The sequence below is a fragment of the Neltuma alba genome, unplaced genomic scaffold, assembly GCF_004799145.2.
Source record: "Neltuma alba isolate B1F8T4 unplaced genomic scaffold, ASM479914v2 tig00005399_pilon, whole genome shotgun sequence".
Taxonomy (NCBI): domain Eukaryota; kingdom Viridiplantae; phylum Streptophyta; class Magnoliopsida; order Fabales; family Fabaceae; genus Neltuma; species Neltuma alba.
The window spans coordinates 54,122-77,230 of record NW_021634094.1 but is presented as its reverse complement, the minus strand read 5'-3'; the positions used below and the strand labels follow the sequence as shown (position 1 = coordinate 77,230).

The window sequence follows — 23,109 nt, the reverse complement described above, 5'->3', positions numbered from 1 at the left end:
CAGTTCACTTGCTCTTCATCTCTAAAGCCACGTGGAATACATCAAATGTTGCATCAAATGTTACCTGCAATACTATATTCAAATTGATGGTGCATGTGAGGTTAATGATTGGCGTTTCAATGGATGCAAAATTTCCAATAGCTATCCCTTGTTTAAAGGACCTACCTTGTCGCATGATCGTGTTTGCGTGCAGATTCTCCGATTCTGCGTTGCATGTTCTTGTAAAATTAGAGAGATAGTGATGTCAAAGAAAGCGTGTCTCGATCAGTGTGTGTGATAATCCCTCTCTTAATTGTGTTAAAAAATTATAACACTAAACTGTAAGGAATCTACGTTCATGTATAGAAATGAATAAAAAATATTACCATTTGGGAGTGAGTGGACATTTGAATATGTCTTTTACCTACCGAACTCTTTGATTCAATTCTTCACCTACACGTATGTGTCATTAATCTATTAATAATTTATAAATTAAATATGGATAAAAGACTGAATGATGATTAGCTATCGGGGAGAGAACACTAAGGTCTCTCTCTCTCTCTCTATATATATATAATTTGTCTAATTATTAATTCTTCATTTTAAACCTTCTAATGCACTAATAAAAAAATTTGAATATACCCAATCTAGATCCCCACCGGAACGTTTATTGGGAAAAGTAGCGATTAGCAATCAAGTAGTACTTGGCAACTTCGTCTGCTGAATATTGCATTATTGGCTCACAACTCATAAATTTAAATAATTTGCTGATGTTATTGGAGAATATCCAATAAAATGATAAGTAAATAAACAATCACTCTCTTTTTGCATGGATTTTAGAGCTTAAATGTCTCGTAGTTCTTTCTACCACCATTCATCGAAACCCCTCCTCTCTTTCCGAGACGCTATTTTATGAGCAAAATACAGACATTCATGCAGTCCAAGTAGTAGTAATCTATTGTGAATTATATTCCTGTATATAAAGAAAATATATAGATTACATATTCCTTTGGTTCATGGATTTTGAAAGAATACATAGCTCTCCTTTCAAGATCAGATCAAGGAGGAGGACGGTGAATGTCCATGTGGTGGATGGAGACAAACAGAGCATGTGTATATGTGTGTGTGATCCAATCTGTCTTGTCCAATTATGCCCAATCTTTCAACTACAGCTGTAATTAACTCCCGAAACCTTCTGTTTGGGCCCACTAGCATTGTCAGTGCCTTCTCTCTCTAACTAGTCCCTATCTTGCCCACTCCATGTCGCTCCATCACTTGCAGGCCCATATGTCCTTTTCTATTCTATTTCTTGCTGGGGTTGATCAATGATGGTGGTGATGATGATGGAGCTTCAGGTTGATGATAAAATTACTCAACCTTCCAGGCATAGAGAAACAAGCAAAACTCTGATGACCCATTAACGCCAAGAGTTTCCAGTGACCCAAAGCTCTCTGTCTGAGATGATAATGGAGTTGATGAAGAAGATGATGATGACAGTGATGATGACATAATTGGCTTAAATATGAATAAAGCATGCTTTAATCCTGGACTAAAGAGCCAATCATGAACATCCCAGTATACCTCTATTCTCATTTTGCTGAGATGAATTGATTCGTTGCCTCTGAATTTCCACTGCAAATGCTTCACATGAATCACCAAATGCCCATCGATCCTTATCTCCATTTCTGGCTCAACCCCGTTTAAGGAATCGCCATTGTTGTTGATCTGAATGCTTCCCTTGTTCTTGCACTCTATTGAGATCTCATGTTTCCTACCTTTGTCATGGAATTTAGCTCTAGTGGTGAACTTCTTCTTCCCAAATATGTGTTCCTTCTTTGAAACCAAAATAGGGTCAATAAGAGCTGGCCTGCAACCTGTCTTTCTGTAGGCATCTTTCTTAAGATCACCCAGGAGCAGAACTATCTCTTCATCACAAACCACTGCTACATAGTATTCCGAGGTCGGTTCTGTTTCTCCATGAAATTTCGCAGCTTTGAGGTCCCAGAAGATATCTACAGGTTTACCATCTAGCATGAACCGCTTGGTGCCTTGCTTTCTCCAGAAGTACCATGGCTTTAGCTCAACCTTACAGGTATATGATGTTTCTCCTTCCAGGCCTCCCACTGATACCGATAGGCCATGAAGCATTGAGTTTTTGCACCATGTGACGGTGATCAAACGGCACTGATCAGCCATCTTTGTTCTATATAATGACATGTAAACCCTCTGGCCCGATCGGGTGACCGCCCCGGGATCATCAGTGAACTTATCTGCAGAAGAAAAGCAAGCCGGAATACCAATGGAGTCTTGCATTGTTGTTGATGATGATGGGTCAATCTGAAGTTGATTAGAGCAGTACAGGCCAGAAATTGAAAATGAGGGGAAAATATATGGACTGGGAGAAAGAAATCTTATGTGTGTGAGAGAGAGAGAGAGGGGGGGGGGGTGAGAGAGATCCAAGTCACAAGCTGGATGAAGGCTAGATGTTGCCAGAGGTGATCTTGGAAGGATTTATTAGAATTAAAAAGAAAAATATAGTTTCCAAACTGGCATATGGATTGGCAGAGAGTGAAGAAGCAGCCCATATTATATTATAATCTGCACATTGTGTCAAATCTCTCTTACCTGTCACCTGCATCAATATATGTATTTTTAATTTTGGTTAGAATTTAACTTCTCGAGTTCCAAACCCGCAAACATTTTTCTTAATCCTAAGTGACTTTGGTTCTGCTAACTCCCAAGTTACTTAAGAAGCCATTTTTCTTAACCCGCAAACTTCCAGGCATAGTTACAAGAAGGAAGAAGCCATTTTTCACCGGATTATCAGGATTCTTGACAGCACATGAAATGGGATTCTGATAATTTCATTTCAAAATATAAGGAAACGAATTGTAGTTCAGTTAGGTGTGAGGAATCCTGAGCTGTTTAAGACTGTTTAGACGATATATCTCATATTTCTCTGGTCTTGACACGTTTTCACTAATTTTAATGTTTTTCAACATTTAGTTGTAAGCGTGGAAGAGGAATCTAAGAAGTGGGTGGCTGGCTAGCTGCAGAAAAGCATGAGGAATCAATCTTTGCAGGGACAGATCTGGTTGCTTCAGGACAAATGAGGCTTTGTTGGTCTTCGCTTCAATCAAAAAGGAAATGGCTAAACAAACCGGTGATTTAGCTGCATAAATTATTGTTTTTTTCCCTTATGATAGGGTGATATAGCTGTGTATATTATAATTATTAGTATTATTATTATTAGTAAGCACATGTATCGTTTTATTAGAAGTAATCCTGTTCGAGACACTGTTATTATAGATAAATTACTACTACTATTATTATAGATGAACAAGTAATGAATATGCAAAACAGTTTTTAGATGATGACATGAGTATAAATCTTTGAAATAAGATCTGGACGTTTTAGATTTTAAAATTTTTCTATTTATTTTCTTAAGCAACAGCTTCAACTTATTTAAAAAATGAAATAAAATGACAGAAAATTTATTGTTTTATTTATATTATTCATATATTTAAACAAAAATATAATAAATAAAATTAAAGATGAATGAACCAATTTGAATTTAAACAGCTCAGGCAATGAAAGGTGACCACAGATCAAGGGTAATTGGCTTAGCTCATGGGTGCTTGGTTTAGTTGTGATCAACCAACTACTCTCTGGTTTTTTTTATAAGCAATTTTAGACTCGATTACGTAGATTAAAAAATTAGCTAAAAATAATAAATAGGTAAAAATTAGGAATTTTTTTTCCAAGATATTCTTATTTATTGAGGGAAAGAGTATAAAAAAGATAGTAAGAAAATTATTATAATAAAGAGAATTATGAAATAGAAATAATGTGTAATAGAGAGAGATGATAGTTTGGAAAATGAGATAATAAATATATTGAGTATTAAAATAAGTAATTAATGGGGATAAAATAAGAAATCTACTACAAAAATTTAAAACAACTTACAAATATTGCTTATATTTAGAGACAAGAGGAAAATGATAGTTATTGCTTGTAAAAAGACACGGAGGAAGTATATTACGAAACGAGTATAGTTACGTTTAATTCCTGACTTATTAAAAACAACATTTGGTTGTACAAAACAAAAAGACCATTGAGAAGAGGCATTCGAGTTGCAAAACCTTAACTGCTTAAATATTTGATGATAAGATTTAAAAAAAAAAGCATGGGATGCTAAGTACTAATCCAAAAGGTTATGAAAAAAATGAAAGCGAGCACTCCAACCTTATCTTTTAAAATTAGGATGGCATCCATCTGCCATTTTCTGTGGTGGCTCAAAATGGGAAAATTCAACGCAGGCGTGGTCCATGACTGCAATTGCATTCACTTTAGTGTGTCTTTAAAGCAATCAACGTGATCAAAAGAGATGGAACGAAATATCAAGAGATTTAAAAAAAAATACAAAATAAAATGTATGGGTTTTTACTAGGTAAAATCCCAAAAAAAAAAAAGATTTCCAGAATATTAAATTTCAAATCAGCCTTGTTCACTATATTATAATAACAACTGATTATACTTGAAAAACAAATCACAACACATTTTCAAGTAATTACTGATTATAAATTTTAGAATTCAAGAAATATTGTTTTTTGGATTTGACAATTACGTGCATGGGGCTTACAAAATATTGGCAAAATAAAGTTAAGAGACAAGCAGGCCCACAAAATGGGTAAAGAAGACAGACGTTTATGGGCCGTAATGCAAATTTGGTTGTCCAGCCTGGTCTCCAACAAAAAATCGAGTTAGACTTGCATGGCCCACTTTTTGTATTGGGACATTTGTCGGGTAGCGGGTCCTTCCCTTTGTGCCCTCCAGCCTTTTGTGCATTAAAAAGCACTATCTCTGATTATTGCATTAAAAATTAATTTTACTTTTAATTTAATTCTAAATATAAAATTTTAATTTATATTATTTTTTATATTTATTTATTTATTTACATAATTTTTGTGGTAGTTACACATATTAAATATTTAATCAATATGACACTTGATTAGCAAACTAATTCAACAAATTTTTTTAATATACTCAAATTAATTAATTAGCTCTTATATTAAGGATTCAAGGTAGTATAAATTTTGATAAGGACGCAAGGCCGAATTCCTACGATAAAGTTATATAATTAATTTATAAAGATTAGGAGAGTTGGTTGCATTAATTATTTATAAAAACATGCATTGTTTTCAAAAAGACCTTTAATTTTTCTTAGAGATAAGATGTAAATTTGTCCTAGAAGTAGACAGTGTCCATCAAAAGCTATAGATATTCAGAAGTTTTTTTAGGAGCAATATCATCCGAAAGTGTAAAAAAAGTAGTAATGTTGCCCTGACCGTTACCCAATTAATTTTAACCAAATTGTGTGCTTATGTGGCATGCCATCTCATCATCTATTCCTTCCTTTGTTCCATGTCACCCTCCACCTCATTATCTCCTTCTTTCTCCAGCCGGTCTCTTTTGTCATCATCGTCTTCCTTCATCTCTCCTTAGCCTCACCTACGGCCTCTCATCTAACTCCACTAATTTGATTGCCTTTCTCTACCTTTCCTCACCATCAACACCTTCTCTCTTCTCCATATTCAATGCATCGCCTTTTACATTATGCAAAAATAGAAACAACTTCATCATCTTTCTCTATATATTAGGCTAAACCAGAACCAGCGACTCCCTTATATTCTCTCAGCCAAAAACACAAACACTAGCAAGGAGATAAAATGCAGAACACCAAGCCAAGATTTTGCACTAGCAAACCATAGTCCTCGACTCCATCTCCATCTTCTTGTGAGTTGAGAAAATGACTTCCATAGAACCAATACCACTAAACAATCATTCAGTCATAATCGAACTCCCCTTTGCAACTCTTCTCCCGCTTTCGATGATGAAGGTCCCAAACCATCTCCTCTCTCCCTGATTCAAATGTATTTGCTGAATGTCTTGATAATAGCGAAGGGTAGAGCTGAGCAGTGATCGGGGCGACGGAGCAATTGCTTAATCGAACCCAACTCAATATTTCATTTTCCATTTAGCATTTAACAATTGAAAAAAAAGAAGAAAAGGCTCCCCCTTCATCTTCATGGACATGGAAGAAGACGTCGGGGGAAGGGGAAGGAGTAGGAAGACGAGAGGGAAGGAAGGGGGAGCAAACCTTTGATGCTCGATGAGGTTCGAACATTTAATGCAACCAACCATGAGAAGTCAGATATGCAATGATGGGTTCTCTTTTCATTTGAGGAGAAAAGAGAGGGGGAGCATCAAGGGAAGATACAAGGAGGATGGTGGTGGAAGCGGCCGGAAAAGAAGGCAGATCTAGCTAATGGTGAGGAAGGGAGAGGGAGGAAGTGATTTAGGTAGTGATGTGGCTGTGCTGGCCGCTGATTGTACCATATAAGTCAAATTAACAGTCAAAACTAACCTTTCTGATGGATGATTGAGATTGCTAATCAATAGAGTTAATATAAACAGAAAAAATTACAAAAAACTATAAAAATTACAAAATCGTAAAATAGGACCTATTACAATATTTGTACAAGTTTTGATAACAATTGAATGGCGAATGACAATAATTTTTTTTTATAAAATATCTAATTTGGAATTTCACAATTTTCACATTTTGTGAATTCTCCTCACAAAGAATTATAAATTATTTATTTTAAAGTATAGATCGAGGCTTTATATTTAATACTAAATAAAATTCTTAATTAACTCATATATTTAGAATTAAAAAAAGTATGTTATACTCTAAGTCTATCGAGATTAGAGGGAGTACACGTGTTTAATACTATATTTGAATCTTAATATAGGAGCCAATTTAATATTCAATTTGATCTTAAATATAAGATTCAATCTATTTTATCTCTCTTATTTATTCATTTTGTTCTTAAATAATCCTTATAATAGTTGTACATACTAAATATTTCATAAATGATAGTTTTAACTAATACACGTAATTAGTAAGGATATTTTAAGAAAAACAATATCTATTTATTATATACAACTAATTTAAATAATTTTTTTAACATTCATAATTTAATTATTCAGCTATTATATTAAATGTAGAATTGAGTTACATTAGTAGAAATTTGGCATTAAGTCTTTACTTGTGTATCTGGGCTATCAATTCAAATCCCAATTGTAACATACAAAATATATATAATAATTATTAAATAAAATAAAATAATAATTTATTATTATTAAGTTATTAAAAAAAAACAAGACAACTTTTCACCGAAATTGGTGAAAAGTTGGGGGAAATTGACTAAGAGAAGAATTTTGAAGAGTGTATTAAATGAAAGAAAAATGTTGGAGAGGAGTAGTAAATAGAGTTGAAAAAAATTGGAATGTAATAAATGAAAAGAGAATTTGGGAAAGGAGTAGTAGTAAATGATGGAAGAAAAAGAAAAAAAAGAAGATACGGATGGAAGTGAAAAACAGGAGAAGGGCGGTGGAAAATTAAATGTGAGGGTATTACATATTATCATTCAGGTTATTTAGTCAGAGTAAGAGAGCATGGGAAAGAAAGAGAGAAAGCAAGAGGGAGTAGGAGTACATGCTGTCTAAAAGATAAGAAAAGATTTAAGGATCATTTAGGTACATAAATATATTTCTTTTTATCAAATTTTTTTATGAGTATTTCTTATATATTTAGAGATTTATATTATTAGCACCATTATAATGTTTAGAAAATTTTACCATTTTGGTATAGAATAAATATAAAGTTTTGACAATATATGACCGTAGAAATTTAAAGATACATTATTAAAAAATTTTAATCGGTTTATATTTACTCAATGACTGTTTTGAGAATTTTAAATTAAAATTTTAGTTGAAAAATTTGTTATTTAGATATATAGTATGTTTCTACCAATTAAATTTAGGTTAAATAATTTATTTGAGTTATTTAATATATTATTGAGGTGTTACACCAATTATGTATAAATCGGGGATCTCTTAAAAAGGAGGGGATGATAAATATGAAAGAAATAAAAAGACGTAATCAATCTCTGTTTATATGAATTACACTATCAATTATGGGTTTATTTGGAATTGTATTAGATTTTTTCAAAAACATCTTTTCAATCATGATTTACAGTATGATATAAATGTGGGAAAAATTTTTTATCTCGAATTGCATGAGTAACTGCATTTAGAGATCTTTTTTTTTTGATACATCGGAAAGAGAAAAGAAAAGAAACTTTAGTCACTCATGCACCCAGCTAGATTCTCGGCACTGACAACTTGCAGACCGATGCTGTTCGTAAGGGCTTTCTTGGCGAGGCGGTCCGCTTGAGCGTTATCCACTCGGTTTATTCGCCTTAGTTCCACCTTCCATTGTCGTTGCAGCATACCCTTTATCTCCATAATCACGTTCCAGTCTTCGTGTGTATCAGTTGGCTCTGTCTCAATCGCATGGAGTGCATTTGTGGAGTCACTCATAAGGATAAGGTCTCTGAATCCCAGGTCCCATGCTCTTCGGAGACCCAAGAGGCAAGCCCATATTTCAGCAGTGAAGGCGTCCCCTTTGTCAAGTCTGTGGTAGAATCCTTCCACGATTTTACCCTCTGTGTCTTTTAAGATTCCTCCGCATCCTGCTGTTTGGGTTAAGAAAGAAAAAGCTCCGTCAACCTGAACCATCTGTCTGGTATTCACACGGGTGTGGTCACCTCCGGGGCAATCATTCGGATGCGTTTGCATGTTGGTTAGTTTCTTAGGAGTCGTTTTTATGCAGCTTATTATTGCTGAAGCTCTTGGGTATATGGATCCTACTTCCATCTTAGTGTTGGAGTGTATTCTCTCATTTCTTCTTCTCCAGAGTAGCCAGCAGATGGTAGTGAACAAGGCTTGCTAGTTCTCGGACTCTACACCCACTGCATTTAGAGATCTAACTGTGATCACAAACAAACATTATAGTTTCCTAATAGCTTGAGAAATATTTATAAGAACATATCTTGAGAGGGTAATACTCCCTCGTATCTTTTTTATAAGAGTTTAATAACTAAATTATGCTGTTTTAGAAAATTATTAAAATTAGTTAAAAGTAATAAATACGGAAGAAATAAAATTTTTTCAAGTATGCCCTTATTTATAAGGAACAAATAAGAGAGAGAAAGTATGAAGGAGAATGTGATAAACCTTTTAATTAATATAACATATAAATTAATTAGGAGCAAAAATGATAAAGGCACATTAAATGTTTAGACGACTATAAATCAAATCTTATAAAAAGGAGCGATGTAACTCAATTATGGAGTTATTATAAAAAGCAGCTGAGGGAGAATTATCAATTGGGTTAAAATACATCTAGGACCGCGAAATATTTTCTCAGGTGCATCCAGACTATGAAGTGTTTTGTGATGCATTCAGTACCTTAAAATATATTTTATGTGTGTCCAGCACCTTGAATTTTTTTTTTTTTTGCCTTGGTATTGAATGCACCCAAAAATAACACCTAAAAAAATACTTTGACATTTTGGGTGCACCAAAAAATACTTTACAACGCTAGACGTATCTTAAAATAATATTTTTATGTGCTAAATATATCAAAAAAGATACTTTAAAATATTAGATGTATTATAAAATATTTTAAGATATTAGATATACACGAAAAAATATTTAGAAATACTAATCCACCTTAGTCCTTATCAATTTGAGGACCTCTCCTTGCTTTAATATGACATGATAGAACGTGATGCCAAATACGATGTTACGAAATGTGGATGGGAAAGTGAAATAAAGAGAAGGGATATAGAGAGTGAAAAAACGTAATATGAATAATTTCAGTCTTCTTGTTGAATCACAAATCAAATCACACACGATTTCTTAAATTTATTTTTTTTTGCCAACCATACATGATTTCTTTAATTACAAGCATAAATAAATTGAACTACAAACTGGAGGCAGCATAAATCCTAATAGATATTTTAATCTTATATAAATATTCTCTACATATCTTAATCCATCCAAACTCTAATAATATAATTAAACTCGGTATAAATACTCCTAATGATAAAATATTATCCAAACACGTGACTACAATACTAATACTATCTTAATTTTGGATTTCTTTCATTTCAACTTAAAAATACAAATTCTTTTTTTTTTGAGCAAATTAAAAATATAAATTCTTAATCGTGGTATATTCCTTCGTTTAAGGAAACATTCTTCTTCTTCTTGTTGGTTTTTTTTTTTTGGGGCAACTTAAAAGGAAACATTCCTGGTCGATACTTGGATGGTCTGTCAAGAAGGCATATGCTCGGTTTCTACTGCTGCAAATTTTGTCTCAAAAATCTGAAGAGAGGGGAAAAAAAAGAAAGAACAGAGAAAATTACAAAATGTACCTCATTTTGTATTTACTCTTTCGGTCCTTAATATAAGACCTATTTAACTAATTTGATTAGATTAAAGAAGTTAGGTAAGTTAGTTAATTATAAGAAATGTTACATGTTTTTTCTAAAATACCATAATCATCTTTCTTAATACTTCTCTTCCTCTTCTACTTGATTATGATTGAGGGAGTATCCATAGGGGTAGTTTAGAGAAAAATAATAAATATGATGAATATGTCTTATATTTAGGACCAAAACCAACTCAACAATTGAGTCTTATATTAAGGATCGAAGGAGTACTTTTTATCTTAATGCTAGGCCAAATCACGCTATTTTTTTATATAATATAATCCTACACATACCTCTATAAGCATTTATAGTCCTTCTAATTTTTAACATGAGAGTTATTGAATTAATTTAAATAAGTTAAAAAGACAAAATAAATTGGTTAATTGTAATAAATATAATATGATATTCCTAAATACTTATTATATAACATTAGCTTATATATCAATTTATAAGTCAGATATATTATTTTCGGGTGCATCATCATTTTGGCGGAAGCAAGTGATTAGATGATGTCCAACATAAAATCAACGCACATGCAATTCTATTTCTGCTTAAGTTGAGAGAATTAAATCTAAAGAGTCAACGACATTGAAAAAACCAAGGTTTGTCAAACTTCCAAACATCAACATCTGCCTTTTGAAAATTTCATTTGGGGAACAAAGGTTTATAATCAATTTGGTATTATAAACTATTTTTTTAATTTTGATTTGTGAAATTCGAGATATGTACGTGAGAAAAGTTTTATTCCAACTTATATAAAACGTGTTTATAAATAATTTTAAAATGAGATTCTCTAAGAGAAAAAGCCAAAGGTAGTGTGTTGGGGTTAGGATGAGAATTAAGGGGAAAAATACAAACGCCTCTCATGAGTATGACTGTCAGGTTTGGCCCTCTGGTTTTAGACTGATCCCTCGTTGGAATCAGCAAACCAAAGCCAACGGGTGCCCTTACCTATCTACCTTTCAATCACTAATCTTCCTCCGCCTTTGTTTTTGACTCCACTTTGCCCTTTTGTTTGTCTCTTCGTTTTCTTCCATATATTCCACGCCAAGCCAATACCTCCGACTTTCCAAATCACCTTTCTTTCTTTCTTTCTTGAAAAATTCTAAAAGAAATTATCCCGCGAATATTTTATTGATAAAAATAACTTGATAAATCTTTGTACACAAAAAAAACATCGATATCTTGTAAATTTTGTACACGTAAAATACCGATATTTTAATTTGAATCTTTCTTACCAATAAAATTTTTCATGGATATTTCCCCCCAGTTTTTCCCTTTTCTCTCTAAATCAATCACCACATTTTTATTTTTATTTTTTTGAAGTTTCCCATAAATGTTTCTTTACCAAAAAAATTAATAACCAAAAACAATGAAGCTTAATAATAATTTTGTAGATGCTGCTTATCAGCCAAATCATGATTAAATACTATGTTACTTAGGTTAACCATCATATATCTGCCAAGAAAAAAGAGCCGATCCGATCATACCTAAAATTAAACATATGTAACGGTTAAATCAATCAATCAATTTTTAAAATTAATTAAATGCGAATAAAAAGCAAATTTGGTTTTGGTCTTCTTTGCCGTTAAATTAAAAAAAAAATGTTATAAAAAAACCGTGTTACAGAGAAACAAATTTATAAAACACTCAAAATAAAGCAAACCGAATAAAACTCTGATCTCAAATGGGTGGCTACTGGCGGCTGGAGGATGGACTGGGGATAAACCTAGGAAGAAACGGGTGAAATAGAGGCAAAAACAAAAAAAGCGAGCGTTTTTTCGTTATCCGCTCCAGGTTGAGGTAGACCCCAGTGCAGCGACGAGCTTTCAACGGAAATTGAAAAGAAATCGAAGGAATCCGGAAGCATTAAAGTGAGATTTATAAAAAGTAGGGTTATTAGTTGGAACAGTGAGGTGAGTGTATGTGTTCGGTTGATTGGCTTTTGCCAAATTTATAATCACGTAAATGCTTTTCCCAACCTCCGGTCAAAAAAAAAAAAAAAAAAAGCTTTTCCCAACGAAGCCCCACCCATTTGTTTTATCAATTCTTTATCCTTAACACGCGTCGCCTTTTGACTTCCCCTGTATATTATCGCCCTTTCATCATCTCCCTTCTTTTTAATATTTCTTCCCTTTTTGATTGAACCGTGGCATTCAATTCTAGGGTTTTTCAGAATTTGATTCCAGCAATGCCGCAGGATTCGTCTGAACAAGATGATGCTGATTCTGAGTTCGTAGAGATTGACCCCACACGTCGATATGGTCGGGTTGGTTTTTATTCTACTTTCCTTCATTCAATTAAACTTATTCAGATTTTGATTATGGGTTGCGGTAAATTTTGTTTTAAATCTAATTTGACGTCAAATGCCCCCCCCCCCCCCAAAAAAAAAAACTCCTGTTATATTACTCGGCTGCATGGATACTTAAAATTTGTTTCATTGTTTGTACTTATCATTCTCTGTTTGCTGATTCCTTTCAGTGGTAAATGAAAAACTGACGACTTTGTATTGTTTTCCAATTTATATTTTTTATATAATTATTGCTTTATTTGGTAACTTATTTTCTTGGATTGAGTGTAATGTGCCTAATTCGTTGATTGGGATGGTCACCTAACGGATGTGTTTTACTTATTGCCTTACTCTCCATTCGATGGTTCGTATTCACAGTACAAGGAGGTTTTGGGGCAGGGGGCTTTCAAGAAGGTGTATCCTTTTTTCTTAGTTTTCTATGCTGAATAGAACACATAGTGAACGATAGCAGCTGAATGACTAACGTCGATTCATGTGACACTAAACACTTTGTGGACCATTTGAATGTTCTTAACTTTATGTGAAAATATAGATACAGAGCATTTGATGAGTTGGAAGGAATTGAAGTGGCTTGGAATCAGGTTAAGGTGGCAGATCTGTTGCGTAACAATGAAGATTTGGAGCGCCTATATTCAGAAGTGCATTTGCTGAAGACGTTGAAGCACAAGAATATAATCAAGTTTTACAATTCATGGGTTGATACAAAGAATGAGAACATCAATTTCATCACTGAAATTTTCACTTCTGGAACCTTACGCCAGTGAGTTTATCTGTGGCTTTGGGTTCATATGTTGTGGTTTTTATTGTTTCAAGATAGACCATCGTGTTATGTTTAACTGTTTTGATTTAGATATCGGCAGAAACATAAGCATGTTGACTTGAGAGCGTTGAAGAAATGGTCTAGACAGATTTTGGAGGGCCTTTCTTATCTTCACAGTCATGATCCACCAGTTATTCATCGAGATTTAAAGTGTGACAATATTTTTGTCAATGGAAATCATGGTGAGGTTAAAATTGGTGACTTGGGATTGGCTGCCATACTTCAACAAGCGAATTCAGCTCACAGTGTTATAGGTAACCTGTTTTTTTTTTTTTTGGGTGAAATCATCCCATCTGTGTCTGTTTCTGGATTGGACTAACTGCTGGAACCATGTTAAGAATAAGATTGTTTTTAATTGCAATTAGGTACTCCGGAGTTTATGGCTCCTGAACTTTATGAAGAGGAATACAATGAACTTGTTGACATCTATGCTTTTGGCATGTGTTTGCTGGAGTTGGTGACTGTCGAGTATCCATATGTTGAATGTGCTAATGCTGCTCAAATATATAAGAAAGTGATATCTGTAAGTGCTTAACATATGTTGATCTTCAAAGAATATGTGTGATGTATGCTAAATCATTTGGATACATGTAGTGTTTCTACTTAAATCATAAGAGTATTTGAGTTAGAGGACAACTCTTGTTAAGAAACAAAACTGTATTCTTTTCATGATTTTGATCTTTTTACCAAATCAGTATACAATTCATTTGCTAGATTTGCAGATCCTTTTTTGTTGATTTGTTGTCACGTGGAGTTTCACAACTTCCATGGTCTAAGCTATAAAAACTTCTAAAAAATAAAAAATAAAAGCTTCAGTTCATATTTCAGTCCCTAATGGATGCTGTAGAAAAGGAGGGGAAAATTAATTTGTGCTTGAAATTCCCTGAAATATGATGTGTAGAGTTTAATAACTAGACTCTACAAGTGGTCGGATTACTCTTTTTTTTTTTTTGGGTTATGGTAGTTACCGAAAAGCCCGTTGTAAGTTTAAGGAATGTCACAAAAATTAAAATGTTGGGAAACATTTGAATATAATTGTGCATTTTTAGGGGGAAAAAATATAGGGACCTTATTACTGGTGTAATGTGCTAAATATTATATTACTACAGTGAGAATCTATTCAGAAAATGTTACTTCTAAAGTTTTGATTGGTTAGAATCATGACAATTATTTTTAGGGAATCAAGCCGGCATCATTGGCAAAAGTGAAAGACCCTCAAGTTAAAGCATTTATAGAAAAGTGTATTGCAAATGTTTCGGAGCGGTTGCCTGCAAAGGAACTCTTAATGGATTCCTTTCTTCTTCCAGATGATGAAAGTGACAGTGTAGGTCGTTCTTTAAAGTCCAGAGCCCATGATTTAGGTAAGTACCTGTTTTCTCTAGTTTCTCTAATGTGTCATATCTTTTGATCTTCTAATGCACCAAATACAGGACATAGTGATCAACATGTTATTGGTAAACATCTTGAAGAAACTTCTGCTGAGATAGGTAGGGAATTCAGAGTAGAAGGTCAAAGGAGAGATGTCAATACTATATTTTTAAAGCTGAGAATAGCTGACTCCTCAGGTTATCTCCTTCCCTCTTCTAATATTAAAAAGAGTGTCTATTCACTAACTAGATCTGAACTCAAATTTGTTCATGGGTTTAGGTCATATTCGCAACATCCACTTCCCTTTTGATGTTGAAGCAGACACTGCGATTGCCGTTGCTAGTGAAATGGTTGAGGAGTTGGAACTCACGGATCAAGATGTTACAAATATTGCTGAGATGATTGACACGGAAATTCGCTATCTCATTCCAGACTGGAATCCTAATGAAACTCCTACTGCTGATAGCACTGGTCAGGAATTAGCAGTTCCAGGTGGCCATGCCTCTGAAACTAAGGATGAGGCTTCTCCACATGGAAATAATTCTATAGCTTCTACTGGTGGTCTTTCATTCGAACGATTACGTTCAGGTCGTAACTACTGGTCTGACTCACCTAAGACAGGTAGAAACTCTCCACTGGGGCCTGGTGCTTCAAAATTGTCTAGCCAAGCGGATTCAAACACTGCAGGAACCTCAACTGCATATGCAGGGACTTCAACCGAGCAGCAGGATGGCAACTGCAGTTGTGATGGTGATAATAGTGTAGAAAAGAAATCTAGTGGGACTACTGATTCCCATTCCAGTAAGAGAAGCATTGCATCTGGGGATTTACAGTTAACCGATGGAGAGTCTCCTTTGGTAGAAAAACCGATAGAATTGAAAGATGATGAATTAGAAGATGTCAACATAATTGCTGCAAAATTTGAACAATTATTGCTAAAGCAACGACAAGAATTTGATGAACTAAAGAGGAAGCATGAATTAGATGTCTTGGATTTTTTGAATGAACTTCCTATAGAAACTCAACGTAAGGTCTTAAATACATGCCATCAGGAATACAACAATGGAATTGTACGGTAAGAGTTGGGGCCCTATCCTCACTGTTTATGCTCGTTTATTGGCTATTGTTTGGACCTCTTCCTCATCAAGAAAGCTGGAGATCAAATATTTTTGCATCTTCCTGGGAGTGAATAACCACTTGACGTAGTGTTTTGGCTTCTTCATTCATGCTTACTTGAGAGGGCATGCCTTGTGCTAATTGTGATTGCATGAATGTTCTTGGTGTGATGCTAGAAGACAATGCAACAGTATCATAAGTTGGAAATATTTTGTTGAGGGAACGTTTAATGCATTGTGTTCAGTTTGAAGGATCCAATGCAACTACTGTATTAAATCAAAGGAGCACTGTAGAGGTGAGAATTCACCTGAAAAGCCAGGTCTGCATCATACAGATTTAACCATCAAAATTTCATTCCATAGTTTGATTCAAGTCATTAGATTATCATATACATGTATATAAAGATCATTTACGGTTGTTTTGCCCACATGGAGGTCCTCCTGTCAGAATGTTCAGGGCTTTCGTTCATGTGAATTATTTGTTCCTGCATGTCATGTTATTGGTATGACACTATGGAGTGTTATGATTTGCATTTTTCATGGAAGGCAACCCTAAGTTGCACATTGTTCTTGTGAACCGATACATATTTTTTGAGTTGCATACAATTTGAGAAATGAGTTATATTAGTTATTGATTATGAATAATATGGTTTATTATAGATTGTAAATATGTATTCATATATTTATAGCAGTTTGTATTTTGTGGTAAATACCATTTTTTTTTTGGTTTGCCAGTGTTAAATACCAAGTTAGTTGTTGTAATCTTATTTTCTTATAGGTTGAATAAGAGTAGAATTGAAAAAATGAAAGTAGGTTTAAGATATGAATTACTTGGATTAATTGGTATATAAAACTTAAGTAATTTTGTCCTATAAATGAAAAATAGAGTACATGCGTACATGGCTTCTAAATAAACTAAGATCAGGCAAACATACATCATAATGGCATCTAACTTATCGTGGTTTTAAAAGCTATCTTAACGCGACAAAATATTGTCAGATTAGTAACCTAATGACACCCAACTGCTGGCTAATATTTTTGTTAAACTATGTACATAATGACTCATAATTGGCGCATGTAAAGTTAGAAGCAGATGTTGGAGAAAAATTGTATGTATCACAAATTCGCAATGAATACAAAGCCATGAAAGTGAGCATTGCTATGTCTGGCTGTTCACATGCATTATGCATAACTTTTCATTTCCATTATAACTAAACTGTAACAAACCTGGGACATAAAAATTATGATTTTGCCTTGGAAAGAAAAAAAAAAAAGAGTTTCCCTGCATGTATATTAATCATTAGAACTATATATTTCCCACAACAAGAATCAACAAAGGCTCAAATAAACACTTCATTTATGAGCGCATGACATGTGTATGAGTGCATATTTGTGTTTGCGGGTGTGGTGGGCTATAATTGAAGCTTCTCGTGTTTGCTTTCAATATATTGATGTACCTCAACTACAAATATTGATGTACCTCAACTACGAGGTCTGTACTTTAAAAGAAACAAACAATAAAACAGTGGAAGGAGTTAAATGAGTTAAAAAGTGAGCATGAATTAGGTATCTTAGGAGTAACTTCCTTTATAAATTCGACATAAGGTCTTAAATATATGCAAATTGGAGGCACCTAACAATGAAAATGCATAGTTAGAGTTGATGTTTCCCCCCCTTATTTTGATGTTTGTTTTTGGGGCTAATATTGCGTTTTGACCCTTTCCTTGTGTAAAAAGTTACAGTTAATATATTTTTGCATTTTTCTCGACATGAACGGCTATTTAAATACTTATTGGATCCACCATCCGTGCTTCTTGAAAAGATATCTCCTATGCTAATTGTGGTTGCATGAGTGTTTCGATATGATCTTAGAAAATGATATGATAGTATTAAAACTTAGAAATATTTAATTGAGGGTATATATGGTGCATTGTATTCAGTTTGAACTTTAAAGATTCCGATACAATTATGTTAACCCGAGTAGCACTAGGTAGAGATGAGAATTTGCCTAAAAATGTAATTTCTTCATTTCTTTATATGATCAAAATCTCACCCTAGGATTTGATTCAAGTCATTAAATTATAGGAAGTGTAGATGTACATAAAATCATTTACGATTGTTTTGCTCCCATGAAGGTCCTCTACCAAAATGTTGAGCAATTGAAGTGACTAATTGAGTTCTTTTTGCACATGAATTATTTTTTTTTTTGGGCCAAATTTGCACATGAATTATTAAGAAATATTATTGTTTAATGGTTATAGTTCATGAACAAATGTGATTTATTATAGGCTTTACTTAACATATATTGATATATTTAATCTCCTAATATATTTGATATATGGATTTTAATCATCATAACATAATTTTTTCATAGATTCTCCAAATTTGCTTTTGGTATTGCTCTTTATTGATTTTCATCCATAATTGGCATTTAAGTTAAATTTGTAAGTCAATTCAAAAGGTTAAATTGAATCAGGATCATATTAATCTATCATTAAAAAGCAAAAACCATAATAATGGCCAGAAGCATGTGAAGAGAAGTTCTATCCACCCCAGAATGGGCCACTCCTTGACGCTTGATTTAGATTCACTTCTGTCTGTAACGATTTATGAGGGAAAATGCAGAACACTTCCCATGCGCCTATTCATCAATGCAAGTACACAACCTTTTCCCTTTTCTTTTCGTCCCCTATCTTGCGTGCTGGACTTCTTTTTCCTTTCTTGTAGGGTTTAGTAATCTATTTGCCTTGTGTCCCCACCCCCCCCCCCCCCCGCCCAAAAAAAAACTCTCTTTTATTGTGGATTATCTCCAAGTCCAGCATGTTATACCCATATCAAAACAGGTGATTTTACAATTTCATTTTTCATTTGATTCTCTAAATCAAAACAATTTTATGGAAACAATAAGCAGTGTGCAGCTCATTTTTGCCTACCCTTAGGCATCGATTAAGCTTCAACTTAAATTACTAAATTAGGGTCGAATTGTGGGTTGACTAAAATATGATGTGTTATTACTTTAAGACAGTTGTAGATATATCAAGTACAAGCTAATTTAAATGCGAGCGACTTGATACATAATATATCAAATACACATGGAAGGGAGGCACCCCCTTCACTTTTGGGATCATCATGATAAAAATAGTTGGACTGGTAGCTGAGATCCTTCACTAACTCATGCCCCAACACAAGAACCTCCCACCTGTTGTATGAGGATGGGTCAAGGCCATCCTTAGACATGTCTGCGTGCGGATCTGAGCTCTCACTTCCAGTGTTCCTTAGAATATGGTTGATGCTACCAACTCTTGGACAAATGCTGCCCTCTGCCTTCTCTCTTCATGATCTCCCCCATCACCCACACCTCCTGCTTCTCTCCCATCACTGCAGACACAAAACATCAACATTTTAGCATTGGGATCGAATTCTTAAAATTTGAACATAAAACATCTCACGACCATGATTAAAGGTGTAAATGGACAGAGTTGTTCATGAATGTTAGGTTAGTTTTAGATTAAAAATCTTACGCATGCTACGGCTCAGCTGAATTATTATAGCTCTGACTGTTATCTTGACCAACTATAGTAATTCCCCCTATCCATCTTTCAACCGGATAGTGTCGGAAGTTTAATTCTACATAATACATGATATATAAAGATGACTTGATCACTGAGCTTCAGAACAGTTTTAGAAGTCAACCAAATAAAGAAAGCTAACCAAATCAAACTCACAAATTTCATAGCACAAAGGATAATACAAGACGCAAAGAAAGTCTTAATATTCAAAAAACCAACAAAATATCCTAAAATTACTGACCAAATAACGCCAAACCTCTAGCTAATCTTTATTTCATTAAACTACAAATGTAATTGCTAGTATAACTGGTGAATATAAATTTAGAGGCAGATGACAGAGAAAGACCATCTATATCACCAATTCGTAATGCATACAAGCAATGAAAGACGAATTGAAAACTGAACTTCAAAACAGTTTTAATAGAATTCAGCAATATGCATAACATTTTGTAGCATAAACAACCAGAAGGATTGAATCCCAGTTAGTAGGAGTACTCTTCGGCAGGCTGGACAGGATCACAGTTTGTTAACCCAGTGACATGCTGATCGTTACTCTCAAGCCTGGAAAGTGAGGCTTTCCATAACTGTTGTCACTATCTCCAGTTCAAAACCAGGATTAACGACATAAACATTTGACCTACAATTAACTCTTTCTCCTAAAACGCCTCCATCATATGCCAAATTACTGGGTAAATGCAACTTTTAACATCCAGAACAAGTTGTCAGAGAAAACTACAAAAAACGATGAAACTGCAAAATGAGGGTGGTTCATCCATTTTTAAGTAAATTGTATTTGAAAAACTTTTTGGACAAGATGAGTAAATGCAAAAATTAAAAAGGCCAATCACATCAAACTCACAAATTCATAAACACTTGTGCAATTGCAAGCCTAAGTTATGCTACATGAGCACATGTTTACTAAATAAAATAAGGACCATACTTAAATCAAATTCCTTATATTCATTATGTCAAATTCTCCAATGACACATGGCCATGAATCCTATTTTCAAAATATCATCATTAAACTATACACTCAAAAAAAAAAATATTTTCAATGACACATGGCCATGTGTAATTGGAGAGTTTGACATATTGGATATAAGAAACTTGATATAAATATTTCCCAGAAACTATAATGAGGCAAATATGTTCCACCACAACTGCACCTGCCTAGCTGTGGCTTTAAAGGACATCACAGCACAAAGGAAAATACGAGACACAAAAGAAAAGCAACAAAACATCACAAGACTACTGACCAAATGACACCTAACCTCTAGCTAAACTTATTGTGCTAATATATATGTAATTTATAGTATAATTGGTGAATATTAAGTAGAGGCAGATGTCAGAGAAAAACAATCAGCATCTCAGCTTTACAATGAATACAGGCCATGAAAGTGGGCTGCTCACATGCACTATCCATAACTTCTCAGCCTTTTTTTTTTCCCCAACTGTAACTTTTCAGCCTAGCCAATTGTAGTTCATATACTTTGTATTCTAATAACAACTTGGGATACAACATATTGTGATTTACTCAGGAAGAAAACCTTGCCTCCAGGTAGATAAATATTCAGAACTTGCTAATATTTCCTACAACAGCACTTAAGCAAAGGCAGCAAATGCTAAAACTCTTATAAGCACATGCTTTGTGTAAGTGCACATTTGTGTGTGTGCATGTGGTGGACTATAAATTGAAGTTGCTAGTGTTTTCTCTCAACATACTAAAGTAATTTAATTACAAAGTCTATATTAAAAAGGAAACAAACCTTTTTACAGCAGAAATGACCAAGGCACTGTTGTTGGAACACTTGTCTTGATGGATGCTGTTAGGGATTGGAACAGCTACGTTGCAGATAAATGGTGACAAAAGTGGATCAGGTGTTGATTCATGTTTGTTTCCCCTGGTATTTGCAGCCAGTTTCTTTTGAAGCATAGCTGAATTACCAGACCAGATGCTGGATTTCTCAGATTTCCACCTTCTCTATAACAAGATGTCATTATATTCCACTGGATCAGGCAAGGAAAAAATATGCTCCGAAATCCTAAAATAAGCTAGCTTACATTCACAACAAGGCATTTAATTAATCAGACAACAGATACCTTCAGAGAGCTTGAATGTTCTACCATAAAATGTCTGATCGCATCCTTCCCTAAATTTGCTGCACACAGAGGACAGACCTGGCATGGGAAAATCTTATAGTAGTCAATTATATTGTCAATCATAAAATTAAAATTAATTATCTGTAAGCCACATTTACAAATGTCCCATGCTGTTTTTCCTTAACACACTATAACTGCTGGATTGCTTCGTTATTATCTTCTTAACCAAATCACGACATTGCTGACAGCAACCAGGTAAACAGTTTCTGTTATTGATAAAAGTTGCATTTAAGCATGGAACTGTTATACGTAAATGAATCATTAAATGTTTTAACAGCCAACTTCTTGGGGGGGGGGGGGAATCAAACTTTGAAATACAGTCTAAAGAAAAGAGACCACGTACAGCACTTTTTAGGTCAAAGCAATGCTCCTCTTGCAAATGGCTACAGAGAACTGGAACTTCAATTTCCAAACAACAGAAAGGGCAAGGGAAATATGACCGGGCATCATCCTCTCCATCCGAGTCATAAAATGCCATATAATTATCTGTGGTTTGGCATATCTCAGTGTTAATATTTAATATGCAATTTATAACGAGCAAAAGAACCGCTTAATCCAAATGCAATGACGAAAAGCATCTAAAAAATTAAAAGGAATAGGTATAACTATAAGCAACACACCAACACCCAACATACTCACTGGTGCTTGGTATCAGTGCATTGCTCGGTATTTAGTCTATTCAAATCAAGATTAACAGAAGTTCAGAACACTAAGTATTACTTAAACTACTGATTAACTATAAGGCAGACACAAGAAAATTGATGGATTAGACCTATAATAAAGTTTATCACACCAACTAAGGTTTCTTGCGCGACACACTTAAACCGATTCATTTGTACCCAAGGAAGCCCAGATGGGTAATTTTCACTTGGAAAAAAAATTCTCACACAACTAAAACTAATCATTGGGGTGCAAAGTTAATGCTTGCCCTCATTTTTTAAGCCATCAAAACAAATTATTGAGAACCCATTTCAAAATACAACTTGAAAAGTCAGTTAGATTTGCGCATGCTAACAGAGACATCAAAAGGCAAAGGAAGAAAGAATACCAAAAGAACGCTCAAACTGAAAGGTGGGGGGCGGGGAACTGGAAAACAAAGCAGAAGTGCTTAAAGCAAGCTAAATATCTAATCTAATTAAGAGGGTATCTTTCGAAACAGCTCATACGCAGGAGAAGTGATTTTTTTTTTTTTTGGGGGAAAAAAGGTACCAGAGTGAAGGCAAGCAGCTTGGACGGCAGAGAGATGTTGGGCAGCATAGATTGCAGAGGCCCTGAAATCGAAGTCCATGAGTTTTAACCTCTCACTTCACTGGCAAGGGGATCGGAGGAAGGAGGAAGTGGGTTGAAGCTTGAGCTTGAGAAGACAGTGGCGATAATGAAA

The 23,109-nt window shown here is 34.2% G+C and overlaps 3 protein-coding genes across 5 annotated transcripts; 1 reads left to right on the top strand and 2 right to left on the bottom strand.

The window, feature by feature from the left end:
• Positions 1-937: 937 nt before the first annotated feature.
• LOC114747661 (uncharacterized) lies at positions 938-2,386 on the bottom strand. The gene has a single exon (XM_028936011.1). The coding sequence runs from the start codon at positions 2,290-2,292 to the stop codon at positions 1,348-1,350; it is 945 nt and encodes a 314-aa protein (XP_028791844.1). The 5' UTR covers positions 2,293-2,386; the 3' UTR covers positions 938-1,347.
• Positions 2,387-12,205: 9,819 nt separating this feature from the next.
• Positions 12,206-16,662, top strand: LOC114747654 (probable serine/threonine-protein kinase WNK3). 2 transcript variants are annotated; one of them, XM_028936005.1, is made up of 9 exons: positions 12,206-12,349; positions 12,586-12,649; positions 13,054-13,091; positions 13,229-13,456; positions 13,547-13,770; positions 13,882-14,039; positions 14,694-14,877; positions 14,947-15,081; positions 15,164-16,662. In XM_028936005.1, exons 2-9 carry the CDS (start codon positions 12,647-12,649, stop codon positions 15,961-15,963), a joined length of 1,770 nt encoding a protein of 589 aa, XP_028791838.1. In that variant the 5' UTR covers positions 12,206-12,349; positions 12,586-12,646; the 3' UTR covers positions 15,964-16,662. The 2 variants fall into 2 exon arrangements, with proteins under 2 accessions (XP_028791838.1, XP_028791837.1); XM_028936004.1 differs by having other exon boundaries at positions 12,552-12,654.
• Positions 16,663-18,957: 2,295 nt separating this feature from the next.
• LOC114747642 (protein DEHYDRATION-INDUCED 19 homolog 5-like) lies at positions 18,958-23,109 on the bottom strand. 2 transcript variants are annotated; one of them, XM_028935991.1, is made up of 5 exons: positions 22,938-23,109; positions 22,072-22,232; positions 21,669-21,746; positions 21,335-21,549; positions 18,958-19,377 (listed from the first exon to the last, which is right to left on the bottom strand). In XM_028935991.1, the coding sequence occupies exons 1-5, from the start codon at positions 23,014-23,016 to the stop codon at positions 19,275-19,277; spliced, it is 636 nt and encodes a 211-aa protein (XP_028791824.1). In that variant the 5' UTR covers positions 23,017-23,109; the 3' UTR covers positions 18,958-19,274. The 2 variants fall into 2 exon arrangements, with proteins under 2 accessions (XP_028791824.1, XP_028791825.1); XM_028935992.1 differs by having other exon boundaries at positions 22,072-22,214; positions 22,938-23,108.